The sequence below is a fragment of the Eptatretus burgeri genome, chromosome 3 (assembly GCF_056783735.1).
Source record: "Eptatretus burgeri isolate ZD-2024b chromosome 3, Ebu_testis_v1, whole genome shotgun sequence".
Lineage (NCBI taxonomy): Eukaryota > Metazoa > Chordata > Myxini > Myxiniformes > Myxinidae > Eptatretus > Eptatretus burgeri.
This window is the reverse complement of record NC_140963.1, coordinates 22,462,301-22,481,347: the sequence shown is the minus strand read 5'-3', so window position 1 is coordinate 22,481,347 and position 19,047 is coordinate 22,462,301. Positions and strand designations below refer to the sequence as shown.

General features: G+C 43.3%; 1 protein-coding gene across 5 annotated transcripts in view; it reads right to left on the bottom strand.

Moving 5' to 3' along the window:
* Positions 1–509: 509 nt before the first annotated feature.
* Positions 510–19,047, bottom strand: part of LOC147029530 (parathyroid hormone/parathyroid hormone-related peptide receptor-like) — a 95,123-nt gene continuing 76,585 nt past the window's right edge. For 4 of the 5 annotated variants that reach the window (XM_085872648.1, XM_085872652.1, XM_085872650.1 and 1 more), the window contains one exon: positions 510–4,818. In XM_085872648.1, coding sequence (XP_085728774.1) covers positions 4,549–4,818 — 270 coding nt within the window. In that variant the 3' untranslated portion in view covers positions 510–4,548. The remainder of the gene's footprint in view (positions 4,819–19,047) is intronic. The other variant, XM_085872651.1, reaches the window with a different exon arrangement.

The window sequence follows — 19,047 nt, the reverse complement described above, 5'->3', positions numbered from 1 at the left end:
CCTGGAATGCACTGGATCATACAGTGCATGAAAGTAGGATAAGTCAGAGTATCTTCTGTAATTATTAAAGTCTACATATGTAGATTGCTCCTAACCCAAGATCCCTAATATTAGAGTAAAACCTTTGGAAAGTTGTGGGAGGAAACGAGGCACATGTGTGGTTGATCGGTTTTGCATCCCAAACTGAGCACGTGCCTCCCAATGCTGCAATCTCATATTTAATCCCATAAACAGTTTCAATTTGTCCATTACCTGCTGGTGTCTCTGCATACGTGATTTATGGGATATATATATATATATATATGTGTGTGTGTGTGTGTGTGTGTGTGTGTGTGTGTGTGTGTGTGTGTGTGTGTGTGTGTGTGTGTGTGTGTGTGTGTGTGTGTGTTTGTGTGTGTTTGTGTGTGTGTGTATGTGTGTGTATGTGTAAAACTCGAATGTACAAGAACCACTATGAGCTTTAAATCAAAAGTTTGGAAAAAAAAGAAAAACAACAAGAGCCAATAAAGTAATTGTGGGGTAAACATTTATAACAGCTAATTGTAATTACAAAAATAAACACAAAAATGCACGAAAAGGATGTTCACACCAGTAAGTCGATCTGAGTGGGTGAGAACCAGAAACGACTATCTTAATTCTCCCCCGAGATTGAATTAAACGTCCACGTAAATGGGTTTGTTAGTTTCCATGGTCTGTAAACTTTAAATCCCATTACCTCAAAACAAATTTTGTCAGAGAGTAGGTTCTGGTTTTCACCCACTCATATCAGAAGTGGCAGTGAATACCAGTGTAAATAACTAGAATAAATAAGGTTTTCAAATGAACATGAAAAATGTGAATTGCAGTACAAGACCAACTTGATCATCATATATAGTGGACTATTTATATTGTTAATGGTAAACTATTATTACATACTGTGTACGTAGTACATCTGCCAAATAAACCTATATATCCATCCATCGGGACCATACTCCATGCAGAGAGTTGGTGCTGCCTAAGCAGTCTCTTTGGCTATTGGACACAATCCTGGACGGGTCGCCACTCCGACACAGTATACCAGCATGCTGGCACTCATTTTGCCGACCTCGGAAGGATGACAGGCAGAGTCAACCCCACCTGGTATGAATTCAACAGTGGAGTGGGGTTTGAACTCAGGATCAGAGGATTAACCTATATATATATATATATATATATATATATATATATATATATATATATATATATATATATATATATATATATATATATATATATATATATATACACATACACTGATGAGCCAAAACATTATGACCACTGACAGGTGAAATGAATAACATTGATTATCTTGTTACAATGGCACCTGTCAAGGGGTGGGTTATATGAGGCAGCAAGTGAACAGTCAGTTCTTGAAGTTGATGTGTTGGATGCAGGAGAAATGGGCAGGAGTAAAGACCTGAGCGACTTTGACAAGGGCCAAATTGTTATGGCCAGATGATTGGGTCAGCAAGGCAAGGCTTGTGGGGTGCTCCCAGTCAGCAGTAGTGAGTTCTGACCGACAGTGATCCGAGGTGGGACAAACCACAAACCGGCGACAGGGTGTTGGGCGCCCAAGGCTCATCGATGCACGAGGGCAACAAAGGCTATCCCATCTGGTCCGAACCGACAGGAGGTCCACTGTGGCACAAATCACAGAACATTTTAATGGTGGTCACAGGAGGAATGTGTCACAATCCACAGTGCATCACACCCTGCTGCGTATGGGGCTGCGTAGCCACAGACCGGTCAGAGTGCCCATGATGACTCCAGTCCACCGTCGAAAGCGCCTACAATGAGCACGCGAGCATCGGAACTGGACCTTGAAGCAGTGGAAGAAGGTCGCCTGGTCTGATGAGTCCCATTTTCCTTTAGATCACGTGGATGGCCGTGTACATGTGCGCCGTTTACCTGGGGAAGTGATGGCACCAGGATTCACTCTGGGAAGATGACAAGCCGGTGGAGGGAGTGTGATGCTCTGTTCAATGTTCTGCTGGGAAACCATGCGTCCGACCATTCATGTGGATGTCAATTTGACACGTGTCACCTCCCTAAACATCGTTGCAGACCAGGTACACCCCTTAATAGCAATGGTATTCCATGATGGCAGTGGCCTCTTTCAGCAGGATAATGCGCCCTGCCACACTGCACACATTGTTCGGGAATGGTTTGAGGAACATGATGAAGTGTTCACGGTGTTGCCCTGGCCTCCAAATTTTCCAGATCTCAATCTGATTGAGTATCTGTGGGATGTGCTGGAACGACAAGTCCGATCCACGGCGGCTCCACCTGACAACTTACAGCACTTGAAGGATCTGCTGCTCATGTTTTGGTGCCAGATACCACAGGACACCTTCAGGGGTCTTGTGGAGTCCATACCTCGATGGGTCCGTGCTGTTTTGGTGGCACACGGAGGACCAACAGCATATTAGGCAGGTGGTCATAATGTTTTGGCTCATCAGTGTATATAAATATATATATATATATATATTCAAACTACAATATTATATTTTATAACTCTTTAAAGCTGATAATGGTTGTTGATTCAGTTTGAAATCACTGAGTAATATACACCCAAAAGTATCGAGGTAAACGTGGCTTCGAGGCATCCATACAGCATGATGTACAGCACAGTTTTTATCCGACTAAAGTATACTCAAGTTCATCTTCCCTGCATGGTACCATTATTTACAACCCCACGAATAGGATACCTGGTGTGGGATTGAGAAACGTACATCAGTGGACATTGATCAATTATTTATTTATTTTACACCTTGCCGTTCCCTGTTTGGACACCAAGGCGGTGAGCAGCATGAGTATTATGTACGGTAAAAACTGTTCTTGAAAAGCGTTTTTTATGTCATTAAATAATTTTGTACATTTGTTATCATTCGATTCTTCACTACAAATCTTCGGTGCGGAAATAATGGACGTATGTCTTTCTTAGCCGGGTAGTGTTTGACTCAGCAGCTTAATATTAATTCTGCAGTACTCTATGTACCACTTTTTCCCATTTATACCCCATGCTCTGATAGTGTGTCTTATTATTATTTCATATGCAGCACAAGGCTGCGGGGTAGCATCATTGGCTGAGGGCGGAGCTGTGCCGCTGATGCAATGTCCTCTGTGGGTTCAAGCAGGAAATTTGAATTTGTTCAGCGTGCCGATGACAACTTGCCTACTCCGTGGTGGAACTGTAAAAGTTATAGCTTTCAAAATACCAGAATAAACATTCAAAACACAAAATATTCCCTTTGAAAATGAAAAAGAAAATCATGGAATGTATGAAAAATTAAATGTTACATAATGATTATGAATCTGATCTAAGCTACTCAGCCAATGCGCCCTCCTCCACCCCTGTGCACACCAGTCCGAACACCCTATCCCATGACGCTCCTCACCCTCCCCTTCCCCAACATTGCATAACTAATAACTCGATGGCTCTCACCGTTTCTGCTTTGCTCATTTTTACAGGAACCTTTTATTTCAGGTTCATATTTGCTATATCTTGATACCGGGCGTAGTGGCGTGCGCCTGTAATCCGGCTACTCGGAGGCCTGGGTTGGAGGATTGCTTGAGGACGGGAGCTCTGTGCTGGGCCGCGCTATGAGAGGGTGTAGGGTAGCCTGGAATCATGGTAAAACCCAATCCTTATCCCTACGTCGTAAGAGGCGACCAGGGTTGCGTCAGGAAGGGCATCCGGCATAAAACCTATGCCAAATCAGTATGCGGATCATAACGGATGATCCGCTGTGGCGACCCCTAACGGGAGGAGCCGAAAGACGAACAACACAACAACATTTGCTATATCTTGATGAATCTAACACACATATATGCGTTTCTCGCACCAAATGTATGGAGGAATCAACAGGAGATTAAAGAATGTTTGAATTTCCAATCGACATATTTGGTCAAAGAGCGAAAGCTGTTCAGGATAGAAATGCCATAAAGAGCGTGCAGCCTGTTGAGAATGAGTATCATAACCGGGCAAAGTACCAAGATAGCATCAAAACCTGCTCGCCGGAAATGAATCTTCCAGCAACAAATACCTCATAAGGCCACTTAACTTCAATAAGGAATGAATCACCAGCATGACCTCAATTTGATCTACTTCTTTTTTTACCCTTACGTACAAAAATCAAACGGAGCAGTGGCATTCGTTATTTTCTTTGCTTGCCTTGACATTTTCTAACAGCTCGATGCTTTCTACATCAATGTTGGAAAACTGGTGCAAATGTTAAGTGACTTTTATACACAATTGCAAACAAAAACCAAAGGAGAAAAAAAAGTTTGTGATTATCAAAACAAGTGAGCAACATTGATGACGTAGGCACGTTATGTGTATAACTATGAAGACCACAAATTACATTCAACATGGGAAGAATAAGGAAACAGAGAGAACATTTTCTTAAATACTTAATGGCTTCAGAGAAAGGAAAAAAAAATACTCTCTCTCAGACAACATTGGCTCGACAGGACCAGGCGTCTGGTTCTTCCACATTGACACGTTGCACATTCCTCTTTGGAACTTTATCATTTTGTATATTTGGTCAATTCTTGCACAGCTTCATCAGTCACTATTTGTGAAGAAATTCGAGAAGAGGCATCTGTTATTGATGTGTGGTGTCGATGTTCATTGCGTCTTGATCCACCAACCGCAGCCAAAGATGAACGGACTGAGGAAGCAGCTGAAGTGAAGGAAGGAAGGAGATTTCCAGCACCGCAACGACCTAATTTGCCATCAAAGTCAGACCCATGAGCAAGCTGCCAGCGAGTCCAGGCCTTTTTGATCTCTGTCTGAACCTATGTAGAAATACACAATGAAAGGAGGGTTGGGTTGGAATTTGTTGAGTAGAGATATGACAGAAAGAGTCAGAGATACAAGCAAGAAATCAATATCAAGATATCTTCACCAATGGAAATGAAAAATAATATATTTCACCAACATATCTTGTCCAGTTTAGGTCAATTCACATCTGTTATCAAATACTTTCAAGATCATTGGAATTGCTTGCGATAAAGCTGAGTCTACAGGCCTATCACTTCACCATCGCAGACAGGTCGGTGGTCTCTCTGTCTTCTTCCACCTCATTTCTTGGCTTGCACCCTCTTCCCTCTCCGTGGTTCGTCCCCCCCCAGGTATCTGCAGGATGCACATAGTCCACCAGCAACCCCTCCTTGTAAAATTTCCTAAATCTAGAACCACTGTTCACCTCCACTTATTTATTACTCTTCTTTCTCACCTGTGGAACCAACTTTCATACTCTCTTCAATCTCATCCTTCCCCGAAGTCTTCAAGACAGCTGTTCACCACCATCCCAAGTCACCCCCATCCAAAACCATGATACTTTCTACACCTGTTAAACCACCCCCCCCCACCAGTCCCAAAATTTTGCTAAAGTATCCAACTTGTCCACCCCTCGTGTTCTTCCTTCCCCCTCATCGTTACCTGCATCCCTTGTTTGTCCATGTCCATCCACCTTCTCCCTCTGCCCTGCTGTTAGTGTTTCCCATTTCTGTTCCTTTTGTTCCATTTATGTTGTGTCTTGATCTGTGCTGTGTCCTTGCTCTTCCACGAGCCTTGACCATGTATTAAAAGAAAAAAACTCATTCTAAAATTACTCACTAATTGGCCTGATAGTATTCCCATCTGAACCTTGATTCATGATGGAGGGAACACAGGTTCATGATCCTATAAACCATAAATACAGCAAAGGGCGTCAGGCCCACAGACTACCAAACATATTGCAGAGGCGGAGGGCGGGAATGGACTTACACAAGGAGGAAAGGAAGAGTAACACAAAAACGAGTACCAATGGCCCGAAGAGGAACAGAATGGGAAAGATACAGCATGTGCATGTGCACAAGAGATAGTACATGTGTGTGGGTGAGTGCACGGGGTAAAGAGTACATTTGAAAGACTGAAGTGAGGAGGAAGAGATAACCCAGCAGACACACGACGTCAGTATGAAAGATTCACGACGTCGGGAATTGGCCGCTTGGTTGTACAACCAGATCACGACGCGGTACAGCCTCAGCGCGCCCCGCGATTATCAAAAACTGTTTTGTTCCTCCTCGTGTGTTGCCATGGTGACCGCTTTTCCACCTCGTGCTGTGTGGTTTTGTCTGCCTTTCACTGGAGGAGAGATTTGATTGGCTAATTCCTATTTCCCCATCACGAGCCGCCATTTGCAAGGTTTGGTTAAACTTGTGAACTTTCCCCTGTTTCTGAGTGTGGCAGAGACAATCCGCTTTAATCTGCAGAAGACTTCAGCTTTTTTAGTTAAAATTATCTTCCGCCGTGATCATTTTTGGTAAGTATAATATTATAAATCGATTTTATGTCTTAGCTTTTGTTTTTGGGCGTTTTTAAGATCACAGAAGCCATGATGTGTTCCCTGTTACTGGTGTGATGGAATCTACATCGTTACATTCAATGGAAACTCTCCCGGGCCCTTTGGGGCCCTCGAGTGGTTCGAGCGTTGGACTCGAACGTGCATCTGACGATCGAATCCTCTGACACCCGATTTCATCGTTCGTTTATCATGCTTAGCTGTCGCTGACATGGCCCTGATATGGCCCTCCCATGATATGGCCCTGATATGGCCCTCCCCTGATATGGCCCTCCCCTGATATGGCCCTGATCGTGTGGAGAAATCGACGGTAAATAATCAATTCATTTTTCCGCGGGTCTGGTGAAAAAAAAAACACCGCTTTGTGGCAAAAAAGGGACTGTAAAAATTACTTTGGACAAGTTTAATTGGTTCAGAACCTTTAAAAATATTTTTCTGGTGTGGATAATGCTTCGGCTGTTCGGGTCCGACGAATTACCGCATTTTACCACAATGTAACAAATTTAAAGTTCCACTGCCCTTAAAAAAGCCTCAATTAATATTGTTTTTTATAACATTATTTATGTCCTCTTTTAACGAGTTAGGCCTAACCAAAGGCAAAAGGAAAACAATTGTCAGTTATTGTTCTCCGAAAAATGTGGTTTTGTCATAAAAAATAATTAACCCTTTGGCCACCGACAAACTGCCGCTTGTAACAATGAAGCCTTCATCGCGGTAGTTTCACTTTGGGAATTGTTCAAGTTTGTCGGTGCACAATTGTTTTCCTTTGGTAAAATGGTTATCAAAAGACGTGAAAATAATTTTATATTATTAAGAATAATATAAATTGAGGCTTTTTAAGTGCAGTGGAACTTAAAACTTGTTACAAGTTGCTTTGAACACCGGTGTACTAAATTGTTTTTATTTTCTAAAATAAGGGTGAATGTCCAATGCTGTGATGTCCACATACAATTTGTGTGGAAAGAATGGGAAGAGACCTTTCCGGAAACTGAATTTTTACAAAGTTGTCAGAGGTAATAAATTCTGCTAAATGACAGTTTATAATGTGCATGACTTGAGCGAAATTCACATTGCAAGTCTTGTTTAATGATCATAAAGCCCAATTTATACGAAGTGGAAATTCCTATTATTTTTCACACAGTACCATGACCAGTCAGCCAACAGCAACGGAGGCGGCTGTGGACACTGCCATATCAAAACATTTGAAATATGCCCCTGATTGGCGGGGAGGTGCGGGCAGGAACAAGCCCTCATCGATCTATAATTCCAGCAATGTGTGTGTGTGTGTCTGTGTGTCTGTGACCACTGTTTCTTGACAACCACTGGTCCGATCTAATTGAAACTTGCCAGGTATATTGCTGGGGATCTGAGTGTGTGCCTTTTCAAGGTTTGATATAAATTGTACAAGTGCTTCCCAAGTTATGGCCATTTATTTACCAAACCAACTGCGTAGGCGTGGCCGATGGGGAAGAGATCCTCAGCCACGTTCCCCATTGCGGGTTGCAACGTAGGACTTCTGGATAGTGATGACTTAGTGTATTCTCATAATTTCTCGATTTCTTATGCGCATTTATAGATAAACACAATGCCCCAATCCAGTCGTCGTTTCCAGTTTCCAAGAGCGAAGGAATGGCCTGTGTGGTTGTTTGAAAGTTGTTTTTTTTGCACGTACGGGCACGCTCGTACGGGCACTTACTAGTGTAATAATAACGAGTAACAGCAACACGCTGTGCCAGCCGTCCACGTCCTTGATTATTAAGAATTTGCAGCATAGTTAATTGTAATGTTGTATGTTGGAAACCCAACCTAAGTTTACATTGTGAAAATATTTACATGTACTTTTATGCATAATGAAGTTGTTTTATTTTCTTGTGAAATTAAGATTGAAAACACCCAACAAATTAATTTTTTTTGTGCTTTGGAATTATTTATGTGAGATGCATTCAAAATTGTGTTTTCATACTTTATGATGTTAGATTTATATTTTTTTCTTTGTATGAATACATATATATATATATATATATATACATATATATATATATATATATATATATATATATATATATATATATATATACATATATATATATATATATATATATATGTATTTGGTCTCATTGATTTGCCTGATTGTAATTCAGTTTTATATAATTTTATGCACTGTTCATATCATGTCAAGTATCATCTGTTTAAGTCTTTTTGCACCACATTCTATTGATGCCCGCTGTGAGACATAAGTAAAAATATTTCTAAGTTATATATATCATGCAGAAATTCTATCAGAATGGTGTTTGACTTCCCAAGTAGGACCCATATTGTACTCTTTTACCAGTCATTGTGAATTTCTACCGAATGAATATCAACTATTATGTCGTATAGCAAAATTTATATGTGGTTCTTCGTCTTCTCATAATTCTTACCTGAGGTTGCTTAATTATGAATCTTGTAACAATGGGTAGTATGTCATCAGTAGCTAAAACTTTTAATTACATTTTATATAAATGCAAGTTATCAGTCAATACCTTTTATGCTCCTAATGCCTATAATGTATGCAAGCATAGAATTATCAGCAGTTTTACAAACTCCCTCTCTCTATCGAGTGCAGCCTGTGGCTGCTGGTTGCATCATTCGTTGGGACGTGGCTCTGCCGCTGATGCAGTGTCCCCCTTACCAGTACACTGGTACTCATTTTGCCGACCTCGGAAGGATGACAGGCTGAGTCAACCTCCTGGTGTATTTTAATTCAGCGGCCCAACGGGGATTGAACTCAGGACCCGAGGATCCCAAGCCACCACCCAAACCACTAAGCCAACACCAGGCTTGAGTTTTACTAATACTGCATGATGATGTTGTTATACTTAAAGTGCCTTTGTGCAGTCAATTATATTTGAGAGAGAAGCTCCACAGTTCCTCTCTGGAGCAGAACTTTCTGAATTTGAATTGTTAACTGTGCTTTGCACAAAGTGAATTTGTCAAAAAGGTATTTACAACTTTTACCCATGTGGTATTTCTTTTTATTCCCCATTTTTAGTATATGTTTCTCAATTGCAATGGTATCTACTTTTATTTATTGTACGTTTGTATTTGAGTGTACTTTTTTGGTACAAATAAAGATATTATTATTGTGAATACTGCTTGTATATTTTTGCAGCAATCATGCTCTGCGTGATACGTGATAATAAATGATTATGAATTACAGTTATTTTCAAGTTGTGGTCATTATGTGTTACTGTGCAACGTAATGATGTTGCAATACAACTTCAATGTTTTGATAATGGCACCGGTGAAACAGCGGTGCTCTGCTAGCCGCAAACCATAGGGTCGAGGGCTCCATCAAGCTGGAAGCTGAAGGGTGTCATGCACTGCAATGTTCGTTTCTTTGGTGTGCAAAGAAAAGGGTAAAAACAAAACTTCATTTTATGAATGTTGTGATAAAGTTGAAAACTAACGTCATGCTTCAATGTTGTGACAACGTTGAAATCTGACGTCATGGGTGTTGCAAATACAACTTCCCACTGACCCAATTCTGACGTCAGGTACAACCAGAACACGGCGCTGCAAGAACGTCAGATTTCAACGTAGTCACAACGTCAGATTTCAATGTTGTCACAACGTCAGATTTCAATGTTGTCACAACGTCAGATTTCAATGTTGTCACAACGTCAGATTTCAATGTTGTCACAACGTCAGATATCTGATGTCATGGGTGTTGCAAAAACAACTTCCCACTGACCCAATTCTGACGTCAGGATAGAACCGGCAAACGACGTTGCAACAACGTTGTGTGCCTGCTGGGAATGAACCTTAAATCTTTAATTAAAATTGTGCTTTCAATTAGTCATCTTCATTCTTGGATTTCTGACATTCCTCCACTCATGCAGTCAACCTGTTGCTTTTAATGGAACCCTCTCCTCTCCCAATAGAGGCTGGAGTGGTCCAAAACGTCTTGCGCTGTACCTTGCTCCAGATATAAATAAACTTTGGAAACCACCTTACTTTTGCAGACAAACCCACATTGTGTCATACAGTTCCCCCAATTCAGCAGCAGAGAGACAGCAGTTGCATCACTCTGGTGCTGTGGAATTGATTGGGTCCTGGTCTGGTAAATGGGACATGTCCTTCAATCCTTTAAAAAAAAAAAACTCACAGTCTCACACTTTTGCTCCTAAAGGATCGTCAAATTAACCCATTTATAAACTTCCATGGTCAACCACGGGAGGAGATAGTCTGTTTAACTTCGAGGTGTCACCATCAGCCATGAGTTCTCTTTGGCTGACCATAGAGAAAGTCCTCCAAAGCCAGTTGCAAGCTTGGCATCCTTTGCTGTTCTACGTCTCTCCTTGAAAAAAAAAAAAACAACAGACCTACTTATAGCCTACAAAGGCCTATGTTCATAGCTCAATGGCATACTGCTCAACCCTATAGGCAGGTGTCCCAGCATCACATACTATATATCTCTCCTGAATTCTGTGCAATCTAATGCATTCAACACTATTGTCATCTCCTACGATGAGGGCAAAGCACAAGGCCTGTTGCTTTCACATTGCAGGCAGATGAGTGGCTTGTCTATTTTTACTACTTCCCCTCTCACTCTTCTCTCTCAGCCTCCTGACGCTCCCCAAATTCTCCAGGATGCATGAGTTATTCCAATAACCCCCACCTGGTTAATCTTTCAAAATCTAGACCGACTGCACTCCTCGACCATTGTACGTCACTTCTCCCAAATGTGAAAATGCCTTCCTGAAGCTGTTATATAGCACTCTTCCCTCCAGGGTTTCAAGCAGGTGGTGCACTGCCATTTCATGTCATCTTCCACCCTTTCCCACAAACCCTTCGACACCCAATGACCCTGCCACGTCCAACCCTCTTCCTCGCAGGTTTATGGGTTCATCCCTCCTATCTCTAGTCTTTTCCTGTTCCATTATTCCCTTGCTTATCGTGTCTAACTACTGCCTCACTGTCCGTTCAAATCCTCAGTCACCCTGTTCTTCCATGAGCTTCAATGTTGGAAATAAAGTAATGAATTAATGAAATAACAGAATCATTTTCCAAAAAGTATTGTTCTCTGTAATGAAATGTGACAAATTGAGTGTTCCTTACTAATAGGATCATAATGTAGTGTTTGAAATTTCAACTAAAAATTATTTTTCTTCTAAAGAACAAGGCTTAAATTGTTGGATCAAAGAAGCTTGTGTCAGGAGCTTCTGCGATCTAATCTAATGAATGAAACATAAGAACATAAGCACACATTAGCATTTAGCTTCTCCATGAGCCTCGGTTTCTGATTACAAAAAGAAAACACTAAACTGGCACTGCAAAGGGGGAAAAAAAAACAGACTGCTCAGTTAGTAACGTGCTCATGTCTGAGCTGCTGATCTGAAGCTTGATCCTCAGTGGAATTAGGTTTGAGTTAAACTACCATTATGGTGTGGAGCAGCAGAATATGCGACATCTTTTGGAGCACCAAATGATCTCATAAGGATGTAAAAATGTCGTCGTACATTATACAAGAGTAAAAATGTGTATCCGTTAACATGGGCTCATCCTGCTCTAAAGAGGTCGATGAATCGAAAGCATTAATGGAAGGAAGTTATGAATGAATGAAGGCAAGACAAGAAGGGCACTTGGTAGAGCGCATACCTCGACCAAGCTGATTCGTTTACGCTGATAGGCCGGATCTGGATTCGAACCTGAACTGAAATTTAATCGGCTTGTTCTCGTCTCCTAACCAACTCATCCACCAGGTTTTGTCTGAATCCCTCCGCAACTTTTTGAGATAAGTATGTCGTTTTTGGCCCTATCTCCCAATGGTGAAAAATCACTTTTAAAAATCCGGATTCGGATCTTCAGAAAAATCTCATCATTTTGTCAGTCACATACTCAAGCTCTCCACCAAATTTCGTCCGAATCCGTCCATAACTTTTTGTGATATTTTGTTCAAAGACAGACAGACAGACGACAGGCAGGCGTGAAAGCATAACCTCCATCCACCTTCGGTGGTGGAGGTAAAAATGAGCAGATTAATTTAATTGGGTAAAGTGAGACGCTCTCAGGAAATTACTGGGGCTGAGAGGATAGCTCAGAGGTCTTATCTGGATTTGAAACCTGACTTTACTATAAATTGTCATTCTGGTGCTTCTTGGGCAAATTGGTGCATCGATGAGTAAGTCATCCTTCAGAGGGGATGTTGAAAGCAAATAATTGTCTTGTCTAATAGCATTTACTTATCGATGTTAAATATCCCATGGCACCTTTTCATAAAGAGTTGGCCATTGTGGTTCAGTGCCCTAGCCAAATTCTAGATTCCTTCCCAAATATATGGGTTAAAGGGTGGGGGGGGGGAGGGAGTTAGTCAGTTACATAGTCATACCCTTAGAAAATGATGCAAATCAGCAGCCTATGCATGAATGAACTAATTACTTACACAACAATTGTATAATGTTTTTTGACATCCCCTTCCTCCCTTTCATCTTTACAAATAGTGCTCAGTGCACTTTGGGACCACGATTCAGCTAATGCAATTTTTTGTGCCCATTAACAAATTATATTCACCTTGAAGGCCAGACAGCCTGTGAGCACAACATTCATGGTAACCCAATATACCATCTTAGTTGGTGCATTACCATAGAAGAGTCTAATAATTTTATAGCTTTCCAAATTAAGTTGAATTAACATTGAACAAAAATGACAGCAATGGCGATGAGCAATGACTTGATGGATGCACCTTCCCAACCATTCTCTTCTACAGGGTGACTCATAAGTCCCAGGACATGGTTTTAGCTGTTCATACAAGATTTGTTTATACTACCTATTTGTACTGTTTTCTTTTTTTTCGTTCAGATAATTAATACAAGTAACACATTAAACCAAGATGGCAGACACCAGTCCATTAACAGTGGAATAGAGGCTGATAGTGGTGGTGTGGTACCATGAGAGGAGAAACACAAGCAAGATGTTTGTGTTGAAAAGACTTTGAGGAACTTTGAGGAACGTTTTGGAAAGCCAGCATCGTCAAAATCAAATCTTCATCTTTGGGGGAAAAAGGTATTTCAGACTGGAAGTGTACCTGACAGCAAGCTCAGTGGACGACCAAAAATTCATTATTATAAAATTATAATTTGGCAAAAATGATAAGCAGCAAAAACCGTGTCCTGGGATGTATGACTCGCCCTGTCCACACAATGCTCACCCAACATCTAATCTAATAAATAAGATTCATCAGATGTCTGTCTGTCTGTCTGTTTGTCTGTCTGTTTGCGTTTCCTGGAAGGACCGCTGGACCGACAACCACCAAATTTGGCACACCGCCCAAGTCTGATCTGGTGATTGTCTCGAGGTTATTTTCATCCAACACCTGAGTCTTTAAAGATTACTGTTGTGGCTTTTTCATTTATATGCAATCGCATTGGTTAACACATCACGTGACATACAACACGGCCAAAGGCCGGCACACCGAATTAGTCTTGCTGTGTCGAACACCCATTGGCTCACTGCACAGCTGGCTAACTCCACACACAATTGGAACCTCACTAAATAAATAACAAATTCACCGTTTTTGTGCTGCGGTAAGCCAAAGCACTCTGCTACTGTAAGTGGTGTGCAGTCCGGTCCGATTCGCAATCGCCATGCAACGCCATGCCCATCCCTTGAAGATGTATCTACGATAAATGGACGAGGTGTGTGTGTGTGTGTGTGTCGTAATTTTTGTTGAATACTTACGTACGTCTGTTCATTAATTACACAATATTGGAATTTACCTTTTGACCCTTTAGACTGGTCAGACACCTTTGAACTTTGAAGTCCCTTTAAGATCCCCAAGACCCTGAAGTCCCCGAGGACCCAAAAGTACAAAAACGTTTGAGGACCCAAAACTCCAAAGGTGCGCGGCTGTGAATTGCCGCGCTGGTGCACGCATGAGGAAAAAAAAAAGCAAGCCTCGCTTCAGGTGAACAGGATTCCCAGGCAAGGGGTGGAAGACCCCCCTTCCAGGCAACAGGACACCACTAGTTAGGGGGAAGGGTTAGTGTTAGTTCGACCAACGTCATGGGGCAGGGGTAAGTCCTCATGGAGTCCGTGGAATGGATTAGGTAGAGGAATGCAGTGAGATTTAGGAGGGGAAATAATATTTGAGGACAGAGACAGACTGTGGATGTGTAGAGGGGACCTTGCTTAGCTACGCAGTGTTAAAAGGAATGTGCTGTATTGTAAGGGATGACGTGGGAGCACGAGGTAGTTAGGGGATTTAGTGAGAAGGATGTCAGAATTCAGCGGTGTGTGTTGAAAAGTTGAGAGAATGCAAACATGTTGAGTGAGTGAGGCGAGTGAGCCTGTGTGTATGGAGCGAATGGAGAATGCATGGTGCGATGAGTTATTGGGGGGAGGAGTGACTCCCGCCCAAGGGACCCCGGGGTCAGGATAAAGTGAGTTAGTGGGTTAGTTAAATTGACAAAATGGAGGTCGTTTTGTTGTTGGTGGGAAAGTAGGCTCGAAACCCATTTGGAGGAGTGCAGGAGCCCTGTTGATGGGCTGGGAGCGTGGCTCCGAAAGGTGAGTATCGCTGAGTGGGTACCCCGGGCACCGGGCTAGTCGGCCGCGGTAGGCCAAGTGCCCATGGGGGGCCGGGATAGCGTAGTGGGCACGGGTGCGCCCGCATGATGCGGGTCCCAGGCACCATTAGCCGCGTGGGCAGTGCATTGGGCACGGGCACCCAGGGAAGGGGCCCGGGGTGCCTGCCTGCCACGTGAGCATTTCAGGGGAGTCACCAGGGAGGGCACTCCCCGGTGTTTAGGGAGCTGGTAGGCTCGGAGGCAGTGTAGTGCCCGGGGGTGCCATCTTTGGGGAATCGGCAGAGGGTAGTGCCTGCCAAGGGAGCCACACGTCCCAGCCACGAAACCGTGTGAGGGCACGGGCGGAAAATTGGGGGGCAAGGCCCAAAATTGAAAGGACACCAACACAGGCGATGGGAATCCTGGTTGTTAGAACCGATAGTTTAAGCAAGAGGAGCTTGTTGAAAGCCCCGGGGTAGTTCAAAAGTTAAATGGACAGGGTAGATTAGGAAGTGTACCCCTCCGCACCATCCATCCCTTCACTCTCGTTATGGGCCGCTGGACCCACTTTGGGTTAAGTTCGCTGAAGTCTGAGGAGGCCATCCTGAGGCTTTAGTTGGGCCTCTACGCAGGACGCTAGCCCTCCCTCATTCCCCTCTGGGAAGGGAACGTAGGGGTTGGGAGTAGGCTAGCCGAACAAGGAGAGTAAAGGGGGTTAGGGGATGGATTTATAGAGGGAAGTAAAAAAAGGAAAAAAAAATAACAAAAAAATAAGTTGGGGCGAAATTGGGTTTGTACAAATTAAGGGAGTGGGTATGGACAGTGACAGGCAAAGGCGATAGGTGGGAGGGAAATAGTTAGGTAGGTCCGAGCCCGCCTTCTGAGTGGCCAGCACCACCGCACTCCCTCCACCAACCTGCACTGCATGGCGGGAGGCCGGCCAACTTCATCGGCTGTTGTTTTGCTGCGAGGCCTGTACCGGCCGGATCGTCTGCAGCTGTTCTTCAAGGCCTGTGTCGGTCGATGGTCTGCCGGCTGTGTTTGCCTGCAGCGCCCTGTTCTGCTGGCTTTGTTTGCCTGTCCACCTTTGCCATGCCATGCCTACTGCCCACGTTCACCAGCCCCCGTTCTGTTTCGATTTGCCCCCCCCCCTTGTTCATTACCATGTGCGCCAGGATCGTTGTGCGAGTTGCAAGGACTGTCCTGTTGGCAGCGCCAACACGGGCCTGCAGTGGCGGCCTGTGCGCCGTTGACTCTTTGCCTTTTTCCTGCAGAGTCCATTGATCCTGGGCCATGGTTTAGTGTAAAATTTATAAGGTTAAGATGTACTGTACATATGAGTGCGCCTCCGGCATGTCTGTCTAGCGCCAGCAATATTATTTAAGTCGTCTGAGTGAGTGTGTTTGTTAGTTAGTTACTCAGCCCTCAGGTTATTTATTTTGGGGACACGAATACACTAAATGTCGCACTCAGGGATCTGAAGGTAAAACATATTAGGGGAGAACTACACATGATGGCACACGACAATTTGACGACTCAGGACGAGCCTATAAAAAGGGGAGGGGGTAGTGTTACGGCTATGGAAATTCGCATTACACCATAAAGGGTCCTCAGGTGAGATATATCGGTAAGTTCATGTGTAGTTAGCCCAAACCCGTTGTTTCGAGGGAATATATGTGATCTATTCGGGCTGCGATTCTTCAGTTAGTCGTTTTTCTTTTGCTGTCGTTAATTTGGTGCAAGAACAACAACGAACATTGCCACAACCAACATCTCAACGATCACGCCATTCACTACACGATGACAACAATCACGCCATTCACACCACGACACCACCTTCCACAACTACGCTACCCCATCTTCGCCACCCGCCATTCAACGAGCACCGTGCGGTCACGATCTCCACGGGAAGGATGAAACGGAGCGGAGTGGCAGCTTAAATATCTCCCGCCAAGATCTCCCGCCCAAAACGCCCACGCTTTGGCATGTGGGAGGTGCGATTTGAGCCAGGGGTCAAAGGTGAAAAAAAGGTGGGTGCCTGATTTTGGGGGAATAATTCCCTGGCCCCGAGCCAAAACTGAATTTCCTCGTCCCCTGCTTGGCGCGGGGAGGGGGGAACGAGAGGGCACGCCCCTTTTTGGGAAGCTTCCAGAAGGGAGCTGGAGCCAGAAACGGGGTGGGGTGAAGGGCAGAGTCCCGCGCAACAAAAGGGGCGGACGAGGAGGGTTCGTGTGGTCTTCTCGTTCGGGTCGTCTGCTAGTTGTTCCTGCAAGGTCTTCTTCTTCTTGTTCCTGTTCCTTGCGCGAGCCTTTTTGATCTTGGCGAGCTTGTTGTTCCGGCTGAGCCCTTGATCCTCGCGCGAGCCCTGGAATCCCGTGAGCGAGCGCAGAGATAGCGCCGGAAAACCCCGTCCGTTCCCCAAAACCCCATCCGTGCTGTCGAGCAGACCACACGTGCGGCGCGAGGCACGAGCTCGTGGACCACGCCAGAGGAGCTCGGAGTTGCGGTCACGAGAGAAGGACTCGACACACAAAGGGAAATCACGACTTCCATTTCTTTTGGGTTCTGTGTAAACGTGTGTGTGTTGCGCCAGTCCATCAAGTAGAATTGTTTACGTGTCCCTATGTAATAATTATATTCGGTTGTAGCTCTGCATTGTGTCCTTGCTTTTATTGTGATTCCTTGCTTGACTGTAATATACGTGCCTTCCGTGTTTCCGAAATAAAAGTGTGCTTGTCCAATTGTTCCCCATTTCGCTGCATCCTTTCCTTTGTTTGAATCTCCATCTTGCATCACGTAAGGGATTAATAGTGGGTTTAAAACACCCGGTAACTAATCTGAACTGTCAAGGTCGACGATAACTCCGCTCAGTTATCCCTGAAGTACGGAACGAACCGCTTAAGCGGTTCGTGTCTGGAGTCGACCTGTGGTGTGGTACAACTCCTCGGTATGCTATCCGCGCGGGTACTGAGGTAAATCGACCATTCGGCGATTGGACCCTATTTCCCGCGGGTAGAATGCGGACTGAGTTGTGGTGAGGTTAAACCCCCACCCGTGACAGGCTCCTGGCGGTAGTTCCCGGAGGGTCACGACTGAATTGTCCGTCCGGTGGGTGACGTGTCGCGAGTTGAGTTACATGGCCGATCGCACGCCGGCGGGCGCGAATTCGCAACAATATATACATATGTATATATATACACATATATGTATACACATATACATATATATATATATATATATATATATATATATATATATATATATATATATATATATATATATACATACACATACAAGCTGTGTTCAAAAAGTATCCAACCTTAATTTTTTGTGCGTAAACAAATGAAGCGAGGGAGGCGTGCTTTGGTGCACGTATGTAGGCGATCCTAATCCGTATGCGTGAATATTTTCCCGCCTGCAGAAGCTGTCAGTCGCCGACAGACCACCGATGAGTGAGGAAGTGTAAGTGAGCGCCGTCGGATTTTCGTTTTTAAGGTTGGATACTTTTTGAACACACCTCGTATACATCTACATATATATACATACATCTATACATATATATATATATATATATATATATATATATATATATATATACATACATGTATATACACATACATATATATAATATATATACTATATATATATATATATATATATATACTATATATATACTATATATATATATATATATATATATATATATATATATATATATATATATATATATATATATATAAACCTCCATGTTCTTCCAGCCAAAGAAAGCTGCATCAAACAACTAATAAAAGCTTCACAAGGTAAGTGCATTGCTGTTTCAAACCCAACCCAGATTCATCTACAGCTGCAGACATTCACAAGTAGTACTGTACATGCAAGATAATCCCAATGCTACACACCCCCTCAGCTGCTGGACTGGTTTCATCACCTTTTGGCGAATCATCAGCGACAGTGTACACAGAAACGCGCACCACCAAGGCTCCCAAATATGCACTACTTGCATTGCCCAAAGTAGTTAACATACAAAAGCAAGACCCAATTACATATCTCATCCATAATTATGAGGGAATAACTAATGAGCTCTCACCAAATAAATTAACCCAAACGCGAGGATGTCCATAAAATAATCCCCA